General features: G+C 40.3%; 3 protein-coding genes across 5 annotated transcripts in view; 2 read left to right on the top strand and 1 right to left on the bottom strand.

Moving 5' to 3' along the window:
- The window catches only part of Sox102F (transcription factor Sox102F), a 60,119-nt gene extending 41,022 nt beyond the window's left edge, over positions 1–19,097 (top strand). For both annotated transcript variants that reach the window (XM_043413234.1, XM_043413233.1), the window contains exons 4-9: positions 10,721–10,996; positions 11,087–11,453; positions 11,859–12,071; positions 12,190–12,237; positions 12,338–12,490; positions 13,782–19,097. In XM_043413234.1, coding sequence (XP_043269169.1) covers positions 10,721–10,996; positions 11,087–11,453; positions 11,859–12,071; positions 12,190–12,237; positions 12,338–12,490; positions 13,782–14,269 — 1,545 coding nt within the window. In that variant the 3' untranslated portion in view covers positions 14,270–19,097. The remainder of the gene's footprint in view (positions 1–10,720; positions 10,997–11,086; positions 11,454–11,858; positions 12,072–12,189; positions 12,238–12,337; positions 12,491–13,781) is intronic.
- A 778-nt stretch (positions 19,098–19,875) lies between these two features.
- On the bottom strand, positions 19,876–23,498 carry Polr3C (RNA polymerase III subunit C). 2 transcript variants are annotated; one of them, XM_043413239.1, is made up of 9 exons: positions 23,198–23,498; positions 22,676–22,839; positions 22,304–22,422; positions 21,966–22,096; positions 21,626–21,869; positions 21,260–21,468; positions 21,040–21,193; positions 20,534–20,894; positions 19,876–20,046 (listed from the first exon to the last, which is right to left on the bottom strand). In XM_043413239.1, the coding sequence occupies exons 2-9, from the start codon at positions 22,820–22,822 to the stop codon at positions 19,912–19,914; spliced, it is 1,500 nt and encodes a 499-aa protein (XP_043269174.1). In that variant the 5' UTR covers positions 22,823–22,839; positions 23,198–23,498; the 3' UTR covers positions 19,876–19,911. The 2 variants fall into 2 exon arrangements, with proteins under 2 accessions (XP_043269174.1, XP_043269175.1); XM_043413240.1 differs by having other exon boundaries at positions 22,676–22,779.
- Positions 23,499–23,715: 217 nt separating this feature from the next.
- On the top strand, positions 23,716–25,756 carry Fnta (farnesyl transferase alpha). Its single transcript, XM_043413242.1, has 5 exons — positions 23,716–23,875; positions 24,490–24,844; positions 25,055–25,255; positions 25,336–25,519; positions 25,595–25,756. Exons 1-5 carry the CDS (start codon positions 23,716–23,718, stop codon positions 25,691–25,693), a joined length of 999 nt encoding a protein of 332 aa, XP_043269177.1. The 3' UTR covers positions 25,694–25,756.
- The last annotated feature ends 33 nt before the right edge of the window (positions 25,757–25,789 follow it).

Here is a 25,789-nt window from a genome sequence, read left to right as displayed (position 1 = left end):
TGTTCTCTTTTCATCGACGTCGATTTACTCATGGCGAGGTTTAGTGAGCGACAAATAGTCGCCACTTTGTTGACATCATGGTGGAAAAAGCTTCAAGTATACGCGGCTTTTTCACATTCAAGCCTCGTATAATGCCATTCGGATAATATTTCTTAAGAAATCGTTTTTTTTTCGTTCACACGAATATAAGGTCTGAGGCCTCGCAAGCGTAAACTCTTGGGTATACTTGAAAGAAAGCGCAAAAGAAAGAAAGAAAAAAAACGAAGTAGTTAACGAGTCGATTAATCGTCACCGGCGCTCTCCTCGTCAGAGTAGAAGTAAATTATTAAAAAATAAAAATGTCCACGAACGTGGAGAAATGGGAATTAAGCTCTTTACTCTCCCACCGCCAGCAGCAGCAGCAGCAGCAGCAGCAGCACAACCAAAGTATTTCTGCCCCTCTCCCTCCACCCTTCGTCTTTATCTTTTCACCGTATTTTCTTATGCTCCGCTAGCATAAAAGCATGGACAAACGTTTTAAGTTGCAGCTATATATTTCGCGGTCCGTTGCAACGTGTCGTTTTAACCGATGCGTGTTGTTGCTACGCTACTCTTGGCTGCGATGTTAACCAAACTGAGAGTTAATGCCCAAAGAAGAAAATCACATTGCTTATGAGTGCTTTTATACACATGCGCACATACGTAAATATACGTGTACGAGCGGAAATGGGAATAAGTCGTTTCTCAAGTCTGACGACGTCTGGACCACTTGGTACTTACATTATAACGCCTGAAGTTTCAACCAGTGACTCTCGCGACCTCTACCGCTCCAGAAGTGCACCTTTCCTGCTGCCTCCTTCAATATCTTCATATATAAATATAAATCTAACCCTCTTTACACGCACACAGCAGATTTCACGCCCTCTTCATTTCCCATCTTGCCCTTCTTCCCACTCCTGCGCACCCCCGACATCCCCTTCCCTTTTTATTTTCCTCTCAACGGGACAACTCACGATTTGTTTCTGGGAGAAAGCTCTCACATAATTACTTTTCTCATTAACATTGTGCGCCTCATTGTTCGAACGTGATCGTTAGCGTGTCCGCTCTTTCCGCTTCCCGGCCCCAAGAGCTAGCCCACACGCCGCGGGAGACGTATCCTCTCGAGTATCACACTCCGGGAAATAACAAACACCCACCTTCGGACTAAATTGCACGGATTCCACGACTTTTACACAATTGTTTCATCCCGGTCTCGCTTCTCGCGATACTCCCCCGTCCAACTTGGTAATTAATTACTTTATCTTTCCTCGCCACCATCCATCTGGGTTTTCGTTTAGAAGATTTTACTAGATTTCGTAGCTAGTTTATCGCATTTCGAATCGACGGATTGTGAACTCTCGTGTTCCGTCATGGCGGGGCTTTTATCGGGAAATCCACGAGTGATCGACGTGCTCGAGTCGTCGTTTATCTGAGTTTCTGACGACGATTCCAATCAGCTGAAATTTACGGTAAAAATTGCCTGCAGCTAGAGAGGGCTCTTATACGAGGACCTTGTGCATTAGCAAAGACTCACTGTCGCTAACACTTTTTTAGGTTCTAAGGGGAACAAGGAGAGAGGAAACTGGGCTCAGAATGAAGAATCAGTGTGGCCAAAACTCGCAGGATTAATAGCACATGGATGACTATAGTTTTCTAAAATACACGAACGCAGGATTGAAGAAATGTGATACAATTCTACTGAAAAAAATGAATGAGTTTCTTCTTTATTAAAAAATTACTCTCGTATACAATTTTGAGTATCCACGACTTCGATAATAATTGGGGAGTTGAAATATAAATAAAAGTTTTGTCAATACGAAAGAATTGAATGCGTAAAAACGTCAAAATAACGAGGTGTAAAGAACTTTCGGTCCTACCCCGAAAAATGGACAGGCTTAAAATACTTCAAGTTCGAGAAGAATAAGTGGGAGCAAAGTGGCTTGATTACCTAGGAAATTTTTTCGATCCATCGGGCGACCTTCGAAAATTCTCACTTTTTACAGTTCACAGATGCCAGGCGGGGTCCTCGTGCAAATTGTTTTTTGTTGGGACATGGAGAGGAGAGCTCAAAGCCCTTAAAATCGGACACCCTGTATATCGGCGAGTGCGATCTATGCGAATATACGCATACATTTAAATGGTTTAACATATTAAATAGCCTCTTGGCGAAATTTCTTTGGGCTTGATGCGCCCTTGCTGAAATGCCTGTAGAGTCATTCAGTCTCTTTGCCTTTAAATCTCTGTGGTCCGTGAGCCTCGAAAGAGTGTTCATAGTAAGGAATTCCAGCGCGAGAGAGAATGTGAATGAATCGGGCAGCTGCTAAATTCCTCCGCGTGGTGCCGTCACACACTCGGCTTTGCGAGCTTGTCCCTCGCACTCACCCTTCTGTCCTCATCATCCATCCTACGAGCAGCATCCCTCATGATTTTCTTAACCTTTTTCTTTGCGGATTATATTATACACAGGCGCACGCACGTACGTGTGTACAGTAGACATGCATATTTCGCAATGAGAATATATGGCAACGACAACGACTCTTCGCGTTCGCACCGCGCGCTTTATTCTCCCTCTATCTGAGGACAGAATCTCGCCTGGCTTTGAGCCTCCTGCTCTTTTCACTCCCAACATTTTACGTGAGAATCTCGTGCTTCGTAGAATTTAAAAATGAGAAAAAGATTAAGAGAATGGAAAACGAATGCGAAAACAAACGAGAGCTAATGGAGAGGAAGACCTCCGCAGGATAGGCCGAAAAAAAAAATAATAATAATAAAAAAAACCGATTAAAGAGAGTGTGCGAAAGAGATAAAATGAAATAAGAAATCGTCAGGATCGATACGAACACACGATTCTTTTAATAGGCCCTGTTTTATGCCGCTTCTGCGCGACTCCCTGATATGCGGCACGACCAAACGTGCCCACAGACACATGATTATGTCTCCGAGAAATACCGCAGTACCTTTAAAGTATCGTTATCAATCTTACTCCCTCTGACCATTTGCTGAATCTCCCTCTCCTGGTTCTTCTCTCATATTATTTCGAGAAATTCTGTAATGATTCTTTCTGTATTCTCTCCCTTTCGCGATTCGCTACACTCAAACAGCGAATTAAACGAGATTTACTCACCGACGTACACAACTCGGAAATTATCGCAATCTCAAGGAGCTCATCAAGATGAGCCTCTCGACCAAGAGACTCCGAGAAAGAGAGAGAGAGAGAAAATTCCCTTTGGCTAGATCTAAATATTAATGTCGTCGCTTGAGAATCGAGTAGATTAAATTTGTTTCAGTACAGAATTTGTTGGCGTACACAGTCACGTCCTGTGAAAACGCACCATAGATTTCGAGCGATCTCGTGCGCGGATTGAACGACTCGAAAACGGGATAGAAAATTTTGAGAAAATGCGTAGAGCTGCGAATGGTCTATTCGCGATGAGAGCGGAACGTTATTTAAAAAGTCTCAGACGCTACGTCACGATGTTGTCGAAAACTCGAGATTTCCAATAAATTGCCATTAGAAAAAGTACATCGCGCTTTGAAAAAATCCAACCGGCTTCTTCCTCACGACGATTCGAGACCGAGTTACAGCACATTGCAGCTAAACCGGTTTTTCCATATCTTGGGAGCCAATCGGACGATATCGAATGGAATTCACCAGGCGTCATTGTTCACGATTCTTCACAGCCTAGCGAAGATAGCTCTTTCGGTAAATGCTCCTAAGATTGAGATCTGACAACCTCTGCAGCGTACCGAAGCCTTTCGCTCAGTTTTTTAGAACGGATCTGATCGAATTCAGCTGTTCGACCCCTTACGCGTTGTAGTCGACACGTCACCGAAGAACAAACCCGCGTTACAAAAAAAATGCATCAATTTTTACGAGTATAAAGCTTGAACCTCATCGCTAGGAACGGCGTAACTAAACCTCTTGAAAATTCAATTTAGGACATGGACCTGCATGCGTTTTATCGGCGATTAAATGGTGGAGCATGACAATCTTCATTCCGGCTGACAAAAGGTCCCTGGACAAGACATCCGGCTCAAAGTATCCCCGGGACGAAATATCCTGAGACACAATATCCTCTATAATTTTATTTAACGATTATTCGTTCTTTTATTGTTTTTATTTATTTATGCCAAGCAGGCAGGCAGAACACACACACACACACATTCAAACATGGTTCCAACATAGTTTCGTTGTTAATGACAATAATGATTTTCTTGATTAATAGAGATCCAAGACATTCAGTTTTACAAGTGTAGAATATTTTCGAATCGAGGATATTACGTCATTAGGATATTTTTGTCCGAGAATATTTTGGCTCGGGGTATTTTGTCTCAGGATCTTTCAACCGTACACCGGGGCGTGACAACAAGCTGCCAAGCCATCCGAAAACAAGTTGATCGAAAAATCATCCATCGCCGGAATCTCCTGTTTGCTGTTCCCGAGTGTCTCCGTCGCTTGAGTCAAATGTCTCCGAGTAATGACGAGGGTTAAAGCTGAAAAAAGCCCTCGAACAGGGGTGGAGCACGCAGACAGTATTTAAATCGCAGTAACTTTATTTTTCGGTCACGCGTACATGCGCATCGCACGAAAAATTAATTGAAGCCCGATCCCTGCGTGTATCCTTGATGAATTTGCGGTGGTATTTCGTCCTCTTTTCCACGTGTCAGTTGAGCGCATTTATTATACGACTATATGCTCGTCACTCATTGTCCATTGATCCTTGGTATAAAATCTCTGACTCTGGTTGTCTGCACGAGCACCAGAGGAAGAAGAGAAGAGGAAGAGACGAGCGAAAGATGTGAGTGAAAATGAGGGCTGGTGTGTAAGCGGAGAGTGGGCTTCGCGGATGTGGTAACGATTTCAGGGGTGGTTGGAAACAACGCTCTCATTGTAGTACACGTTTCTCTTTCTTCGCCCTCCCACACATTGTCTCCAGACGCGTATACGTGAGTGTCTCGATGTACGTGTGTTTCGCGTTTTCATTTTTGTCTTTTTGTTTCTTTCCAACGTCATCAGATCTCGCAGTTGTAACCTCTTTTCTTCTCCCTTCTGTTCTTCCCACTGATGTACCTCCATCTCTCTTAACTCATTGTGCTCTTCCCTCTTTTTTCATCCCTTATTCTTTTCGTCCCTTTCGCATAAAAGCCGACGACGACGTCGTTCAACCCTTTTTCTTTCTTCCTCTCTCTCTCTCTTCTTCTCTCGTCATTCTCGGTGCACGAGAACAGACCGCAAGCCAGCCGCGTGGTCGCTCAAGTACCGAGCAAACCTCGCCTTGTTAAGAATTAATCACTTTCTAGGCGCCCAGGCGCGTGGCGCGCCCCGGATGGATGGGTGCTCGGATGATGGGCTGTGCACTCCGTTTGTACGAATCGTTGGGGGGTCGATACGCTCTTTCAGAGTTGCATATTTTAATTGTAAGCAAATTACAGGAGAACTCCGAGAGTCAGCTCTCAAATAAGATCTCAAGTGCAACTCGCAGAGTAAAAGATATTTCTTCTCTGTTTTTTTAAGTTTTTTTTTTTTTATTATTTGTTTTCTTTTTCTCGATGCTGGGCGCACCACCGACGTGCGATACGAGTGATCATTTAATTACTTAATAAAGTACGAATGTGTCGTGTGAAATCGTTGCGAATATTGCAGCACGAGCAAACAGCGACGATGTTCCATCTAAATTTTATTTATTCTGTCTCAGTGAAGACGGTTACGTTCATTCTTCTCAACTTTCCTAGCACTGATTTCTTCGAGGTGGAAACAGTGCTCCTCGGTTTGGTCACGAGCATTCAAATTCATTTTGAGCTAAAGGACAAATTTATAAGAATCCCCGAATAATTATTTTACGATTTGCCATGAAACGAGAAAACGACGATTCTTTGACGCTCGATGACCGCCGAGCACGGCTGAGAATGTCGTGCGAACGAGGCTTTCGCGTCAATCCACCATTTCCCGTCTTTCGGACCAGGAAAAGATAAAATGGACGGTGAGAGATCGCGAAAATATCGGAAGAGGTTGAAGAGCTGCGTTCCTTCGAGGTCTTTGTCTGCAGAAAAATCGTTGGTTTACTCAACAAAGACGGGGAAGAGAAACGAGAAGATTTCGATGATAAAAAATAGAAAAAGATGTCAAGGAAATGAGTTAATCTAGAGAAGAATAAAATAAAAACGATCCGAAAAATCGAACGTGATGTGAACAAATAATTGAGTCATCGCTGCATCGTTGAGTTAGAAACTTCTCATGTGATTCTCCTCGCTCGAAGTGACGCGTTCGAAAAGATGGTCCATCCTCCTCAATGATCCTCACGATGTCATCGTTTTTCTCTCCTTGTGTGTTTTCTCCCCCTTGATCCCCAAGGAGTTTCACGTCCTCTCGCTCGCCATCAGCACCATTGGAACGAGTGCTCCTCGCAACTTGCTCTCACGTATATGTATTCCGTATATACGTTTTATGTTGCCCATGATATATTCTCCAAGGACTCCCTGACGTAGATAAGAACCCGAAGACAATAATCCTTTTGACGTCTCCGCGGGCTTGCCGTGTCGGCTTATTTCTTTGCCGGCTCGTATACCACGTGATAAAGAAAATAAAAACTGTCGCTCCTACACGCGTTGGCTGTTCGATTTTCATACTTTTTTCGGCATACGCCATTGGTGTAGGGAAACGAAAGCTCTCCAAAAAATACTTTCCCGCAGAATTATCATATTTTTCTACCTTCAAACGCTTTCGAGAACGAAAATTTTTTACGCAGTTCGCTTTTATTCATTCGCTTTTTAATTTTTTTTTTTTTTTTTTTTTTCAAATCATTGTTTCTTCGGTTTGTTCATCAATTTAGATAAATTCGTCGTTCCCTCGGAGCGACGTTGAAAGCGAACATTTTTATCGCACCCCGAAGGTCCATTATACTTTCAGTTTCTCGATTCCTGCTACGTGTATGTGCTGCAGAAGACATAACCAAAGGCCCTGAGGCTGCCACGATGTTCAGCTGTCCCCAGATCGACAAGGGTAGAACTCGCCGATCGACTCTCGTCTCATCGCTCGTGACAACCGTCACGACCAAATCTTCTTGCTCATCTTTATCCCGACATAGGATTTCCGACGCACTTAAGTGATCCTCTTTTGTCTGATATAAAAAAGGGAAGCTGTACTTTGATATAATTCGTGCTAATCCTGTTTGAGTAGATACCAGAAATTTTCTGGAGTGTTGTTACAGGCACGTATAAACGCGGAGAGAAAAAAAAACTTTCGCAGAATGGCACCCCCTATTTTTCCGGTATTTCCGGTATCTGACGTTGTAATTATCGGCGTCTGATGCCTTTAAAGAAGATCAAACGCCATCAAAGGGAGCGAGAGGAGTGAGAAGGAGTGAAAGAGATCCGAGGCAAAATACGATAAAGTGATTCGTTTTGGGCCGCTATCACATGCGCCTCATACAGTGTATTACAACTACATACGCTCATATAAAATCAGCGTGTAAAAACTAAGGAGAAACGATGACGCAAGCGCGAAACGAAACAAAGTCGGCTTTGTGAGATTTTCTTACGGAGCATCGTTCTTCCTCTCATAATGGTTTATGAATAGAAAAGTTTCTCCCGCGATTTGCAGACTCGAAGCTCCGCGATCTTTCAATTCCACAATTATATTTCAGTCTTAAAACACTCTGTTTAATGAGATGGAAATTTAAATAAAGACCATTTGAACAAACTTTTTAAGTATTACACAGAAAAATGGACTGGGAACGAGAATTTCTAATGTTAGACAAAAGAGCTTTATACTCCGGCACACGCGACTCCTCCCGCGAGAAGCCTGCGCCCGAAAGCCACCTGTCGGCAGTTCTTCCAAGTAGCGCATTACACGAGGCGACAGGAAGCGACGCGAGAAAAAATCTTCACTCCGAATCGATGAACCAGTGTGTAAAAGGGCATGGAGAACGGTCCGCGAACAGAAGACACATTCACTCACACAAATATACACCTCACTGCAATATTATGACCGATCATCGGGGCCAAAGAGAATTATTAATATTATACCGGTTACTAGAAACCACAAGACGAAACGCAGAAGCAGCTTCGATTTATACGTCTCCGCATACGGAGCAGTATATATAGAAGCGATAATGGTGCAATTTGTTTATTCACCGAATGCAGGAAAGGCGAAGAGGAGGCGGAGTGTAGGGGATATCAAAAGGATTAGAGAAGGCTGATGCATAATAAACATCGACCGATAAACGATATACGGGAATATATATCTGGCAAAATCTTTCTCTTTCCCCTTCTATATATTACATCTTACGCTATTTTCCTCCCTTTCAAACCTGCCTATATGTGTGCTTATGTATATTTTCTCTCGTGTGCCTTCCTATCGCTTAGTGTGCTATTTATCCATTATGGATTATTCCTGGGTATGTGTGCAGCAAAGCTGCGTACCTTTTACTTCTGTGATCTATGATTATGAATTCGTTGATGTCCGTACAGCTCGCTGGAAGAGCTTGCATGTTGCCAGTTCTTTCTTTCAATGCGGCTCAACTTTTGCTCAACTCTCTTCCTTTCTGCTGTCTTTATCATCGATCGGATCTCGGATTTGATAAATTTTACCGCGCAGTCGACGATACTATTGGCGTGTCAGAGAGTGGCAAGAATTCTGTACGTTTTCATATTTATTTCGGATTTCCATTCGTCTCCGAATGATCCAGCATCAACGTGGTGTTAGCAATCGAGCTGAGCTTTTGACAATTGGAATTAGTGCTCGAGTCAGGTGTGATTTTTACTAGAAATTTCTTTTTTTTTCCACATTATAGTTGTGTCGAGAGAACGGGGAGAGAGAAAAACGTGAAAAGTAGTAGAAAAAGAGAAAATTGCTCTTGGATGTATCTTACTATGAAACGGCATACACACCCGCTCGCGCGGGTTATGGGGATAGGTATGTTTCGGTAATTGCGCGGCTAATTTTAGTCGGTGCAGTTGGCGTCAATGCGCGAATGCATATTCAGAACAGGCTTCCTCTCTCTCTCCCCCCACTTTCTCTCATTTTCCTCTCTTTCTCTCGCTGTCTTCTCATATTCTTATGACTATCGCCGCGCAAGCTCCGCTTGTATCGTTGCCCATCTCTCTTTTTTCCGACCCTCCCGTACTCCTCTCTCCCTCCTTCCTCTTCGCCTTTCTCCTCGCCTTTCTCACCCTCATTTTCAGCTCGATCTCTCGCTCTCTTTCCCTCCCTTTCTGCTTTATCTAGCTCGCAGCATCTCATATCGTCGCGGCGCGCGACGAGCGAAAAACGCGCACGCGCGTCTCACCCGTACGCGAATGTGAATGGAACTTGCTTGGCACCCCGCCTGTTTATATTTAGCCACTGTGGGCGGTATAACTGTCATGGATACGTATCATCGGCATAACTGAGCTTCAGCGGATGAATAATGAAACCTCATCGCCTGCGTATCCCAAAATCCCACCCCCTCCGGCTCCCAAATCTTATCTCCGGCATCCCCCCATTTTCAAGCCCTTAATGGAGCCGAATTAATCGCAGCAGATTTCAAGCTGCTTAACATGTTCGAGGTTCAGCATCGTTTTCATTCGAACCTCGCTACTCTTTGGGATTCGAACGAACAATTCCTCTTCGAAGAATTATTTCCCTCCGCGCTTCGGCCAGGAATTTGATGCGAAAAAGACTCAACTGTGAGCAAAAGTTTTGAGGAGTCTCGGAGCCTCGCAAACGTCCATTGAAGCAACTTCCGAAACGTAGCACACCAAACTTCAATGAAGGGGATGCCCTCTTTCTGCGAACCTAACATCCGCTTTTACGTGTTATATAATTTTTGCAATTCAGAGGGAAAAATCCACTGTTCATCGATGCCAAAGCTTTCGCTTAACTCGAAACGCCACCAGCATCCTTCGAGCTCCTTCCGTCTAGTCCAGTCCACTTCCTGACGATTCGCACGCAGCCACGAGTCGAAAAAACATTTCTCAGATGTTTCGACAATGTTCTCAAGTCATTACGCGCTTCGAGCCAGAAAAGCAGCTTCTTAGGATTAATAATTCGGATTGAGGTGTGCTCGAGTTTATAATAACGGGGCACGCTCTCTCATATACATATTAATAAAACTGTATGTATGCGTCTATAATATAGCTTATATATGACGTACTCCCGGGTGCACCCTGAGGGCACATCTCTCCTTCTCTCTCTCTCTCTCCCCCCCTCTCTCGTTTCTATAGCGAATGAATAAACGTCTTCCTTATCGTCCAAAATAGACTTTAAACTTCAAGCATGTCTGGATCACAGCCAGAGCAGGAGAGCCCGTTATAACAGCGACGTACAATTATGTTGGTCGCTAGTTGAATAAATTGTTGCTCTTGGTCTATATATGTATCTATGTATATCCATAGCGATAAGTCTTAACCGTACATAAACGGTGTTCGAGGCAGGGACACCAAAGAATACCGAATATTAGAGCGACGAATGCGCAGCGAATGCTACCAGCGAAGTGCATCCGAGTGGGTCTGATTTGTGAAAAAGAGTCAAACGTTGTGAATAAATTTTCCCTAACGAGTGCCAACTTTTCAAATATTTCTTTCTCAGCCGCGTTCCTTATTTATTAAATTCTTCATCTTGCCCCGGTGCCTCATTCGTGCCTGGTCGATGCTGCACACCAGTGAATTTGCCATTGGCAATTAATATTTTTAAATAAAATATATTGCATCGTTATTCTTCCAGCCGTATCCGGGTCACATGGGCGTCGATTCGCAGAAACAAATGGAGCTGCAACGATTACAAACGGAACATTTGAAACGGCAACAAGAGCACATAATGCAACACAACATCCAAGAACTTCAGGCCCAGATAACAAAGGGCCAAATGAATATGCCAGGTCCGCAGTCACTCATGTTCCTACCTTTTCTCGAGCAGATACGAGGGTTGTCGGTGTCCTCGATGCCACCGCCGACGTCGACCGCTACGACCGGAAACAAACATATCAACTCGATCGCCAATGTGAGTAAAGATAATACCGACGGATTTTGTCGCCCAGGAAGACAATCCAAGAACTTTCTTCTCATCTATTCGGTTTGTTTTGCCCAGCAGATGATCAACAGTCACAGAGAAGGCCAGAGCTGGGCGACCGCTCATTTGGCGCAAATAACGACACAAATGGAGAAGGAAAGATCACCGACTCCGGTATCGTCGGCTGCAACGCCGAGCGCGGCACCACTTCCGGATCCCGACGCACCGCTTAATCTCACAAAACCAAAATCCTCCTCGTCATCCGGGGTGCCAGCCTCATTCTCTCCGGAAAGCGACTCCCACTCGACCGGGGCAGGGAGCAGTGGACACCAGGAACAACCACTGACGGCAACGGCACCAAAAATCTTCCCTTCTGGTTTATCCATGCCAAGGAATTATCTACCGAGCCTACCATATCCGCCTCATCTCGGCTCACTCTCCTCACCGAGTACGTTCGCGTCGCAGAAAAGCATTTCGAACCCAGTTTTTTCCATCTTTCTATACCCCCGTTTCATTATTCATATTTCAATTTATTTAACGCTTTTGTCGTTAGCCATCGCATATCATTCTTACCGCATTCTTCACAACCCACGCATACCGCTTCTTTAATATATAGCCTTTTATATATAAATTATAATTATAATTTATAGCCTTTTCTCCTTGTTCATGGAACACTGAACCGTGTTTTATCAACACACATAGAGATTCTTTGACCTAGAAGCCAAATGTAATGTTACCGTTAATCGGAATCTTAAAATTTCCATAAAATATTCCACCGACCGATGGAAACGTCAGCCCGATATTCCAGGCCCCAGCAATCGTTCGGATGATGAATATGCTTCACTGCTTTCAGTGGGAAAAAGCATGTGCAAGGAAGAATCGAGTGGACCAGGTGGATCAGCTGCCGCAGCGGCGGAAAAACACTTCGTCATGCACGGTATTTACGGCATGCCACCGAATCCGGGAGCGATAGCACCCTCCTCGCAGTCCCAACGACCTATCAAACATTCCGGTGCCCGGGATGAATCACAGCAGGAAGAGCAAGACTATCTCTCGGCGCAGCAAAGTAAGTCGAACGCGATTCCTGTCGGGAGAATAATTTTATTTCATTCTGTCGGAAATTTCAATAATGCACAGAGCTTTCAACGAATCGTGACTAATTTTGTCGACTTTTTTTCTCTCAGTGTGGCGAGATCCATCATACAAAGTCCCCGAGGACATTACGGAAAAAGGTAACAATCGTTTCGAGCCTCTTCTCGCGTCGAATCGTTCGACGAATTCACGTGGAAATATAAATAACACGAATCTTTATTTGGTTTCTTTTCAACGTAGCCAAAATGGTGAGGCAGCAGAAACGTGAAAACGAGAATAAGCCGCATATCAAACGACCCATGAACGCATTCATGGTTTGGGCGAAAGACGAACGTAGAAAAATTCTTAAGGCGTGTCCCGACATGCACAACTCAAACATATCAAAAATACTCGGTGAGTTGTGCCCACTAATTTCCCATTTTTTTATTCCTCGTACTACGCTGCGATCCAAACTTCATTTTTATGGCGGATGCAGCAAGTGTTGAGCCTCCGCTCAAACTCAAAGCCACCAACGAAATATTTAACAGCGTCATGTTTTTGACAGTTCAAGCAAAATCTCTTCGTTATAACGCTCTTTCCAAAGATTTAAAGAAACTTTGAAAGATTAACCAAAATCTTACTCCCAGATATATTTTCAAATTTTTCTATTTTTTTAAGGATATTTGGTACAGGCTTACAATCTTGCCATGCTAAACCATCCTAAAAGCATTAAAAAATTCATAATGATGAGAATTTTATAAAATTTCGTGAACATATTCTTTAGAGCAAAATTTGACAGTACAATTTTTTTAAGATTTTTCTTCTGTACAGTTATCGAGTAATTGATCACTAAAGTTCACGTATATTAGCATAGCGTTTCCATATATATAAGAATATAAGGGCATAAGAAATCTGCTTTAATGCGTAATTACTCGATAACTAAGCGGAAGAAAATTTTGAAAAAAATTCTGTTTTCGCACTTGATGTTGAAGAACATTATCACCAAATTTGATCAATTTCTAATTATTTAGACTTTTGTACAATACATCGTTAAGGGGGTGGCAGCCGGATTTTTTTGTTTGCGGCGAGGAGAAAAAACATAGAATTTTGAAATTTGAAGGGTTTATTTACTGGCGTTTCAACTGTACGATAGAATTTTTAAACTGTGATATCTCGGGTTAATTCGATGTAAGACTACTCCACAGGAACCCACATGTCTCTTCATGGTCTCCACGATTCCGGGAGATTGGTTTATCTGAGATGAAAAAACCAAAGAGCCTTTTGATTTGTAAAGCAGTGGCTATCGCCTGAACTAAAATCATACAGAAATATTAAAGATTGAAGGATTATTGAGCTATAAAACGTGTTTGAAAATTGAAATCAGGCGTTTCGAGGCGCGGAAATTCTTCAATTTTTGGTATTTCTTGATACCAATAAAAAAAACCCTTCGAATTTCAAAAGTCTGTTTTTTTCCTCACCGCGGAAGAATCCCGAAAAAAGCCCAAAAAGTATGGCCCCAAAGAAGACCTTTCCAGTTATGAACTTGCGAAAAATTAATTGAACTATTGAATAAAAACGGGAACGATGTGAATTTGCTTGCGCGCGTCAACACACCAGACGTAATTGGAGATCCGAACTTTCGAGAGTTGGAACTTAGACTTGACGATTTTGATAAAATTATTGTGAATGTGTTTCGCCTGTCCAGGTGCCCGGTGGAAGAACATGTCGAATTCCGAAAAGCAGCCGTACTACGAGGAGCAATCGCGTCTGTCGAAGCTCCACATGGAAAAACACCCGGACTACAGGTACAGGCCCCGCCCGAAACGCACGTGTATAGTCGATGGGAAGAAAATGAGAATATCAGAGTACAAGTCGCTGATGCGGCAGCGAAGGCAGGAGATGCGGCAGCTTTGGTGCAGGGACGGTGGTCCGGACATGGGTTTCCTGTCGCCGGTCAGTTCGGATCTCGGTGGTCAGCATCATCAAACGGGTCCAGGGCCATCGGCAAGGCCATCGGTGTCGCCGCCGGCGGCGCTGCTGAACGGGACAGCGGGTCCGAGTCAGGACCATCCGTCGTTTTATTATCCCCAGGACAGCCTGTCGCCGACCGACATGATGAACTTTTCGCCCGATAATTCAGGCTCGATCGGTGGTTACGACGCGAGTCCGCGGCAGCATCACGACGAGGATTGAACCGCAGCTCCGGGTCAGCCGATTTGGCCACCCGGAGCGGCAAGACTAGCACGCGAGCTTTTCTGGTAGAGATTTTGCTTAATTGCGTGTACGTTAACTACCTTCGGACGTACGACGTTGCAAACAAACGAAAAAGAAAGACGAGCGCTCCGCGCGAGGGCATCATTTCCGAGTGGTTTCGGATCGTGGCTACCGATTCGTCGGGATCCAAAAGCCAGAGTGACGCATCGGAGACTACGATTGACGGAAACTTCCATCGCGAGGGGGTGAGAAAAAAACGATCGTTTGGGTTTACGATGTTCGCTTGAAGCGTGACGAGAAATCGGCTTCCCGACGATAAACGAACGTACTAGGAAGAGTCCTGGAGCACCACTAGCCCGGAGGAGGCCCCGGAAGGTTCGAGGTTCCTCGACGATTTGCCAATCGGCAAATCGAGGGGCTCCCCACCAGACTCAAACACGCGACAGTGACACGAGAAACGGCAAGAAGAGGCAAAGAGCGAAGTAGTGTGAAAGCGTAAAACGACTGTCACGGTTCGCTGTGCCGGAGCTTAAGAAAAGGCGACGACATCACACAAATTCTCAATGCTTAGTACTTATAGTATTCCCATCATTAATTTATTGTCTTAATTCATACGAGAGGAGGAAAGCATATACGGAGTCAAAGTGGAGAGAACATTTTTCGGGTGAAAACGAGGATAAAGTAGAGGCCTCGGTTTCCCTTTGTGAAAATATTCAACGAATTATTTCCAAGATCAGTCTTATTTATAAACGGACATAGCTCTACGATCGAATGATAGCGAAAGGCGTTGTTACGCTTCCTTTTTCTCTCATGTTCATTTCCTCTCTATTGTCGCTCCATTCGAGTGCACAATCTCCAATAATCTCTCGCACGTTACGTGCTCGGACTCTGAACACAGGAATGTAAAAAAGGTGTAAATATATGCATACGTACGTGTATAAAAGTGGAATGGGACTGAAGCATTCGAATAAATGAAAATGATAACAGTTTGGACGAGAAGCTTAAACGGTTCGTGAAACGTTGTTGAGACCCAGAGACGAAGGAATGACAAGATGAGAGCTAGATGTGATAATACTTATGTGCCAAATAGCGCTTCCGGGGTCAAGGGGGTTTGAAAGAAAAAAAGTATAAAAAATAAAATGTCGAAGCTCTTGAGTGGGCCCGACTCGCCTCGTTGGCTCACCGTGTAAAAAACAAACGATAAACTTACCTAATTTCGTTTTTACGTATCCCCTTTTTATCGAACCCTTTTTTTTATTTTTTCTTTTCTTCCTTTTTCGTTATTTATAATCAGTGCAATTTATGTGTGTTGCGTATATACATATGTATACACGTTGGATATATATACGTATGTACGTACATGTACAAGGTACCTAATGTAATTTTATAAAGAGAGCCAGTATCCTCGATGTATCTGGGCGTAAACCCCGATAGCACGCGCGTTTAAAACATGCTCACACTATAATACAATGGAAAAGGCACACTGAAAACACACACACACACACACAAACACAAAGACTCGAGCACACTCGAGACATACGTGTACACTGAGAACGTGTCGCATGATAGGATAGCTTAATGTTGATAATATTTATTTAATGTATATAACGAAGTTGTACAATCCACCCAGATGATAGATCAAATTCATTCTCGGTAATAATAGAGAGAAACAAAACAAAAACTAAGCGGAACGATATATAGATAGGAGAGGAAAAAATGGGGGGAAAATAAAGTCTTGCGTCGATATTATTAGTGTACAGTGTAACTATATTAATTGTGATGTACCTACGTAGCTGTTGCGCGTATATTCATTACTCGTACATGCTCTGCGCGAGTAATGTTCTCATTGCGGTAGCATCCAACGCCATGTTGTTTTTTCCTTTCTTTTGGTCCCATATGAATGATTTTTAAAAGTGCACATTCGATTGGTCCTGTTGGTTTTTTTTATTAGTAAAATTGTAGCCTTAGTTTTTATTGAAAATAGGGAGGGGGAGGGGGGAGGAAGGGATACAGAGTGAAAATAATACTTCGAACGGTAGAAAAGGTTGTTCGTGCCAGTCTTGAAGAGAAGACTATTCGAGGGCGGGAAGTTGCGATTTTTTTGAGCTTTCTATACGTACGATGGAGATTAGGGGCCAAGCCACGAACTCGTCATTCGTATTTTTCTTTTCGTTTCGTCACATTCGAATAGCAAGGAAAAAGAAAAAATAAAAGCAGAAAGACAAATGAAAAGGAGAGAAAAGAAGAAACAGATTTGGAGGCGCCCGGTGAAACCCATTTTATTTTCGTCCGAAAAATATATGATGCTGGAACTCCAACGGGTGTTCACACCACACGAATCCATTCGATCTTTCTGTTCATTGGAGTCTTATCGCTAATTTAATCAAACTTTCCGGCCGAATTGCCATTGCCAGTTATTATCTCCAAAGAAACTACCACCTCCTATCCCGGCCTCGTTTATTCCCCACCCTTTTCCTCCTCCTTCTATTTTTTCCTTCCTCACAATCCACGAAACTATTCATCCGCACAATTAACTTTCAGCGAATGATGAAGAAAAAAACTTTGAGCAAATTGCCGTACGAAAAGTGAGAGTCCCGTTTTGCATTTCAATCGTGCCATATTTTACGTGCCCCATTTTCCCCTTCTAGCCTGCTCAAACACATTGTTATTGTATATCGAACGAATAAGGGCAAACGAGTAAAAGGAGAATAAAGAATCTGATGCTGCCATTGGTATAGCGCGTTCGTCAGTTCCGGATATTAACACTTGTATATTAAGGCGTTACCGCGTCTCTAGATCAGTACCGACCCATACACACGCGTTATTTGCACCTACGACACAAACATATCTCTCACTCGCATTATTTTCCCTCCTTTTTTCCGCGGATAGTCAAAATAAGCAATTGGGTCAATATGCGACAGTAACCGGGATTTCACTCGCTTTTACATTTAATCAGGCTTTAATTAAGCGACCAGTGAACATAAAGCGCAAAACTCTTAAAATATAAGCTGACGAGGAGAATAAAAATTGTAAATTTAATGCGTTTACTAACATTAATTATACGCAAGAGACAAGTTAAGAAAAATTTAATCGAAAAAACATAAGAAACGACTAAAGAAAACGAATGAATAAATAAAACACGTCAAACTAACATCCAATCTCAATATTCCAAGCATTCACTTCATTTTACATGTACGATGTTGTTAATTATTCGATATATATATAAATATATACATACATCCGAGTATATATATAAATATATATATGTGTATAACCACACTCAAACACAACACGCAAACACGAAAAAACAATAATAAAAAAAAGTAATGCTTTACTGAAATTCGGATTTAGCGGTAGGTACGGGATTCGTTAACTCGTAGAAAAATCTTGTACGTATGACATTTGTAAATAATCACCGGGTCAACATCGACCGGGTTTTACGTGTGCGTGCGCGCGTGTGTGTATGTGCGTTGTGTGCGACGAGCGCGTAATATATATACGAAAGTGTAAAGAAGAACAATTGAATGCAAGTATTGATGCCATTGACATTCTCAAAGCTACCTTTTATCACACAACTCGCCTCGAACGATCGCACGTTGTTAGCGATTGTTATTAAATAACACATCAATCGATATCAAAGGCACACAATCAAAATATTATTATTATTATTATTATTATTGTTATTATTATTATTATTATCATCATTATAATTACTATCATCATTACAATTATTATTATTAATATTATTATCATTATTATTATTATTATTATTAGACGAAACATTGAAAATTTTTTAATAAATGACACAAACTTTCATGGAAATAAAAATAAAATAAATGTAATGAAGAAATCTCTGCTAATTGCATTATACAATTGAATTTTCAAGGATTAAGGTATAATTACTACCCGTATTTAGGAATGCTGGACGAGTGTGCTTGTGGCTCAACGAGGCAAAAAATGATGTTGGAGTGAGCCATGAAAGAAATGAAAACAATAATTAAACGAAATAAATGAAAAAACAGAAGGAAACGAATAATAGGACACAGCTGATGAACAATGGAAAAGTCTCCCTGGGAAATTCGTTTTATTTTGTTTTTCTATCTCCGAAGCTTTTCCGCTCTTTCGGCTGTTTGTAGAAATTAAATAACGAACCCCACGCATTCTTATTCGATCGTCTTCTCGAGACGCTTTTTTCTCGTTTTAACTATTATCGACGCGGGTGCATCGATTGCGGTTCACTCGATTTTTTGTATATCGTGCGTGAGCCTCCCACCCACCCCCCAGCCCCTAACCCATACGCACCCCTCTTGCCCAACTGGACTTTGAAAGTTTTAGCGCTATTCGGCTGTGACCAAACGATAGAAGAGGCGCTTAAATTCTCGTACGAAAGGATGAGAGAAAAAAAAAAAGTAATGAGAAATACGATGAAAAAGTAAACAAGCTGTATTTATTGTCGCAGAAAGTTTTTCGTAGTTGGAATATATATATATAGAAAACATAGGGTAATACGAATATGAAGAAATAAATAAATAAAGAAAAATAAGTTGTCACACATCAATGATGAATTGCCAGTCGTGGAAAAATAATGCGTAAAAAATAAAATAAATACAACTATCCTGGATGAGACTCTTCCTCGTGGGATAGTACATCAAAATTGCACTGTATTCGCATAGGAGAACAGCGCGCTATTATAAACATAGATGTATCATTATATTTATTATAATAATTTAAAAATTAGGTACTCTTTGTTGTTTGTATTTTACAACCGTAATCATTATTACATATAAATAAACGACTATATAAATGAGTTGATTCGAAAATGACATCATTTTTTTAAACCCCTTTTCACATCATTGGAAAGAAAAAATAGAAATTATGGTACCTTGGATTGGATATGTAAAGATCGATTTCATATGTCGATGTATACGATCGACACCGAATTTAGAAAAGGTGCAAACGGGAGGGAGAAGTCTCTCACACATTTTCCTCAATCTCTCGATAACGCACGTCCCAGCCAGACCAAAAGTTCGATCAATCAAATATCATACGTATTATTCTTGTACAGAAATTGTGAGTGCGATTAATTTCGGTAATAAAATATCGGTCGGAAAGCGGCCAAATTCGCCTGAAAACTGTACTCCTTATCCTGTGACGTGCGTTTCGTCATATATTCACCGTCGCTAAATACATCGAGAAGAATCGAAAATCGAATTTGGGAAATTTAACGATTTCTTCGAGGGAAATACGTTGTATCGGTCCGGGTATACATTTTGTATTCAAACTATTCCTTTTTCTTTCTGTTCTTGTGCGAAATTCGACGTGCTGACAATAAGAAGCGATTAAAATGCAGTCACAATTATTCGTGCAAACTCCGAGCATCTTTGTCTTGACCCTTATCGTATTATTATCTTTTGTCATTTCCGTTTACGTCGAGATGCGGCGTCCTCAAAATAAACATGTGTAAAAGAGTAGAAACATTTGATGGTCGAAAATAAATAATTTTTCATGTCACAAGGTACAATGTATAAAATGCGTAATTATATGTACATATTAAATATTCCTTCGAAAATAATCATTACAGATACTTCTTGGAGCAGCTACTTTTTTATTCATTTTTTAATTCAATGATAACGAAGATACATATTCAATAAGAAAAGCGTTTCTTCTGTTTGTAATTCAGCCCCGCTTAATTTTTTTACTACGGTTTGTACTTTGTTCAGTTGCTGTTTCTCCGAAGGCGTCATCATTTCTGCTATCTACGGGGTACAAAAAAACGAGAACGAAGAATTAGTTGACGAAATGTTTTTAGCCATCCAATTTTTAAGAGCTTTGACACTAGTGACAAAACATTACTATTCAACTCAATTTTATACGGTATATTTCAAATCGTTCAATCACGGCGTTCCGAAAAAAACACTTTTTAACATGGTCAGATGCTTATAAGCATTGGTGGGCAACAGTTTTACGTATAAAATGAGGAGAAAATGTTTAAAACTTGTCAGAGAAATTGCCAATCAACTAAGTATAGTATTGAAATTCTGGTTTCCGAATATTAAATAATTTATGTACATGACTTTTCATTATTTACTACGAGAAAAACAATGGGGCACAATCCACCGAACGTACAAGCTTTTTGTCCCTTTATTTTCAATGAAATATCGCTATGGGAAATCAGCGCTTTGCTTTAAAGCAATAGAGTTTTATCAAAACAATTGTTTCAATGTATTGACAGAAAGGACTGACCTCTGCCAATTGCTCCTCGGTCGCCCCGTGCTCTTTCAAATTACTAGTCAACGTTTGCATCCGCATCTGCTTGTCGATCATTCGTCGATTTACAGCCGATTCGTGCTCTCTTCTGTACATTATATTATAGAGCGCGTGATAACAGTGCTCGACCTCCATGCGAACAACCTGATTCAAATCAATATGAAAGAGGAAGAACGCCTTTGACGGCGCTGCCGCAACACCAGTTTTCTTCACCTCTTGCATCTGCAAATAATTCTCTTGCAACAATGTGTAAGTCAGATGTTTCGCTTCTTTCGCTGGAATCATCGCCAATTGTTGAATCTGTTCTTGTTCTATGAAACTTCTGCTTCGAACTAATCTGCAAATTTCGCACTGCCCATGAAATTATTTGTTCATTCATTTTTTTCAAGACACAACGTCAGAACGAGGTTTCATCAAAATTTAACCTGGTGAATTATTTCTGGTAACGATTACAAAAAACAGTAAAAGTACTGGATGCTTACCGGAATATTCTGGCCGCTTTTGATCCAAATCTTTCCATAACAATATTCTCGACAGTAGCCCACGCTAATTGAGCAAACGCTTCTTTTATATTGACACTATATTGCCCACCTCCTGAATCACCGACACGTTTTAAAAACGAGCTGGAATCCTTGACTGCAAAAATGTTCAATGAATTTAATTAAAAGATTTTTTTACCGTCAACCACAATAAAAAATTTACCGAGAAGGTGTAAATATTGATCGATGTATTGAAAAAGAACTGGAGCATCAAGTTTTCCAACCGAGTCCTTTATTTCGACAAATGGAATCGGATTAGAAGTATCCGACCATGAAGCTGTTCTTATATACATTAGAAAGAGCAACTGTCTCATCAATTCTCCTGCATTTCCATCCAGAATTCTCGTAGTTGCTTCCACTATTATTTGATCTCTGCAGAATCAACAATTCAACTTGATTAACGACAAGCAGATAAAAATATTCCGATTGAGATAGCCTTGAAGGACCAGTAAAATTAGTCGAAATCAATGGTAAAAATAAACACTATTCAAACGTAGAAATTCATGTCTCAAGTATTTCCTTAGTTTACCTTAGGTCTTGTACCAGTCTGTCAAAATTAATTCTCCAATAAATTTCTTTATCACCGGGATCACCTTCGCTACCGGCAAGAATTTTATTGATAGCAGCAAGGTTCAAATCTGGTAGACAATAATCTGGCTTGTTTGTCATGATTTGTGCAGCTGTCGGTGTGCACAAACTTCGCATCAAAAATTGATTCTTTGTGAGCAGCTCGAATTTTTCCTTCAAAAGTACTACTGAGGATGGGCCGGCAGCTGCAGAATTACCAACAACAGATCAATGCTAATTACAAATGTGAGACTGTTCATTCATTATTGAATTTTCAATTCAATAAATATTATTGAACTTACGATTAACATGCTCCAACCTCTTGTAAGTTCTCATTATCAATTCCGATGCTGTTTCATATCCATTTCTTAATATTTCTTCAAACATCATTTCTGCTTCATCGCCGCAACATGTTTTTACAAAAAACATGAACCTTTGAAACAAGGAATAAATTACATTTCACTTTTTTTTTGTAATAATGTCCACAAAACAAATAATATGCAGATCATCTGATTTTAAGTAGCGCTTGCTGAGTGTAAACTTTTTCCAGAAAAAACAATCTGAGGTGACAGAGGTAAGTTTCTACATAAAGCCGATAACAATATTGTTGTACTAAATATTTCTTGAATATCATGAGTACCTTGAATATCGCAGAATCATGATGATACGGTCAGGCTGAATGGTATAATTTATAGCCTTTTCTCCTTGTTCATGAAACACTAAACCGTGTTTTATCAATACACATAGAGATTCTTTGACCTAGAAACCAAATGTAAAACATGTTCATTGGTAGATCAGGATACAGCACAACTGTGCAGGTATACCAATTTCGGAATAACACTTATTACCAAAAGGAGTTGATGGAATCAATTTTAATATTACATCAAGGCTACATTATGATATTTTTAAATACAAAAGATCCTAAAGGATTTTGTATAAGGTTGGAAAGAATCCTGAGTACTGTTTCACTTCAATTTCAAGGTTGGTGACCAGGGAAAGAAAATAAATTTACCTTTGGAATCGAAAGTCCTGTGGTACTTCGAATCCACGGTAATGTTTGGGTTCCATTTTTTAGAAGACTGTCGCCGATCGTTTGTACAATCGACCCGAAATGTTCTGCTAATATTAGTGAACATAACTTTCCGCAATAAAACGTCATTGCGGAATTACTTTGAACTTAAAAAATATGATATTTCATGAAAGGCGATGCAGTAATGGAGCTGCAAAAACTGCGTTAGATCAAAGTGGGGTTAACTCATACTCGCGATAAATCAATGTTTCGTTTCCGAAATTTTTTATCAAAAATATACGTCTGTAACAAGATCTCTTTCGATGACAATGCTAGAAAAATGTTTTGCTCTAAATAAATGATTTCAACTATACTATTTTCGCATTAAAAACAGCAATCGAAAGTGTGGTTAAGCACAAGTTGACCGTAGAATCACAACGTCATATTCTGATATTTTAACATAATTTCATATAAAAATGTACCGTAAATTAACAAATTTTATTTGTTATTTTATACATTCATTACCGTAATAAAAATATTTATAAATGCCCGAAAATCACGAAAATGATAAACATTTCTTCGCGTGTTTATACCGGCTCCATACGTACGTAGTACGGTAGTTACATATCGAACCGTTCCATTTAGGAGCTTGCACGTTGCAGAAGAAGATTCGAGGAAGACAGCTATCTCTATTACCTGCGATCGCACTCACTAAGACTCGGTCAGTAATATTCCTCATTATATATAATATACACAAATGACCATGTACCGACAAAACGATGGTATATATATAATTATGGTTCGTCAATACGGTCACTACTTTATCCAAAGATTTGGAGAATCACTATATGTCGATATAGCCTTGGATATATGTCCGCAGCAATATAATTCCGTTGAAAATTGGTTAAAAGTTATTCATCCTTGTTGATTCTGTTGCTGCGGCAAATTTATAAGTGAAGTAGCGGTGTAACGCATGTGTTCGATGTAGTCTAGAGGCACATTGTCAAATTATCATTGTTGATTTGGAAATAAAACCGTTTAATATGCCCGACAGCTCGGACGAGGAACCTTGTGATTTTTTAGATAATAAGACTGAACGTCCGTGGATTCCTTACAGAGATCGCGAAGAATGGAAAGACGTTGTTCCTGTGCCACAAGACGATGGACCGCACCCCGTAGCTGCGATTGCATATTCTGATAAATGTGAGTATTTTTTAATATTTTGACATTTTACCTGTTCAAAGCACAAAATTCATTTTGTTTCCTTGAACTAAAGTGATATTCATTGATCCACTATGTTGGCGTTGTTTTGAATTATTTCATATAACCTCCAATTCATTCTACATATTACTTTCAAAAATATAATCACTATAAATACCCTATTCTTTTTTTCCATTTTTTTCTTCATTTCACATTATGAGAAACTTTAAAAATTTTGAAACATTACTTTGAATCAACTAAAAATAAGTATTTAAAATACATATTACAAAAACTTAATGAGTAAAACGTTAGAAATATCAGATAATTCTTTTAACTATGCATGGACATATTCACCAATTGGACTATTGAGGATAACCAATAAGATCTTTTGAAAACTGACAACAATGGACAGTGGAAAAATTCTAAAATTTCAATAACAATGAACTGGAACTGATTTAAAACAAAGCCTCTTATCTTAGTCTAGGAATACATTACTGAAGTCTATCAGAAAAGTGTTTTTTTAAGAAACTGAAAACTAATTTATGATTCTTGAATAAATTGAAAAAAAATTGTAACAAAATTACGGGTGATAGAGTATTAAGTATTTATAATTTCAGTTAAGGACTGTTACGATTATTTTCGAGCGATACTTAAATCAGGAGAAAAAAGTGAAAGGACGTTGGCTTTGACAGTTGATTGTATCTGGTCGAATCCAGCAAATTATACAGTATGGCAATACCGGCGAGAAATACTCGAGGCGCTTGGCAAAGATCTCAGAGAGGAATTAAAGTACATAGATGCTATGATCACGGAAAATGCAAAAAATTATCAAGTTTGGCATCACAGAAAAGTGATAGTTGAATGGCTTCAAGACGCTAGTGATGAACTCTCATTTACAGAAGCTATTTTAAAAAAGGATCCAAAAAATTATCACACTTGGCAACACAGACAATGGTGTATCAAGACCTTTGAGTAAGTAGAAAGTAACCTTCATCCCCATTCTTTGCAGTGTTTACAGTTTTTTTTGTAGCGAGTCTCATAATTCGCAAATTCATATCACAAATTCCACCGTTTTTAAAATGAATGAATTAGGAAAAGAATATTGATCATTTTAATAAAATGTACCCAAGGCAGTTTGAGAACTTCCAAGTTTCAAATTTCAATGCTATATTTGTTTTTCAGTCTCTTTGATAAAGAATTGGAATATGTGGAACAATTATTACTTAAAGATATCAGGAACAATTCGGCCTGGAACCAGCGTTACTTCGTCTTGAAATACACAACAAATTTTGAACAAGAGGTGGTCGATAGGGAAGTCGATTTTGCTTTAGCAAAAATATCAATCGTCAAAGGGAACGAAAGTGCATGGAACTATTTACGAGGGTATTAATTTTTCAGTAACCACCCTTTTCTTATGCTCAAATATCCATTCGTAACATATTCTTTATTATTTTTCTTGCCAGTATTCTTGCGCACGATACTCGAGGTGGACTTGCAAAAAATGAAAAAGTCATGAAACTCTGCGAGGAGTTGTATTTGGGCGGTTGTCGCGTGAACCATTTACTCGCCTGCATCATCGACATTTGTCGTGAAAGACACGATAGTGTAGAAAACAAAAGTTTCTACACGATTGAACACGCACTTTCGGTGAGTGGAAGTAAAAGGTGGTCGGATTTCGCCATCTCTAAACATACAGCCTAATAACTTTTTTCATTGTTTCAGCTTTGCAAAGATTTAGCGGATGAACATGATAAAATACGGAGGCGGTACTGGGACTTTGTTACAGAACAATTGAGAGACAAGCTACCTGTTGATACATAATTTACTGAGAATGAGAATATGTTGTTTACTTAAAATTCAAAGGAATAAATGTTCATAATAATATCTTGATCAGCGTTGATTCAATGAGTCAAGTCG

This window comes from Venturia canescens, chromosome 2 (genome assembly GCF_019457755.1).
Source record: "Venturia canescens isolate UGA chromosome 2, ASM1945775v1, whole genome shotgun sequence".
Classification (NCBI taxonomy): domain Eukaryota; kingdom Metazoa; phylum Arthropoda; class Insecta; order Hymenoptera; family Ichneumonidae; genus Venturia; species Venturia canescens.
The sequence above is the reverse complement of the archived record's forward strand: the minus strand, read 5'-3'. Positions and strand labels throughout refer to the sequence as shown.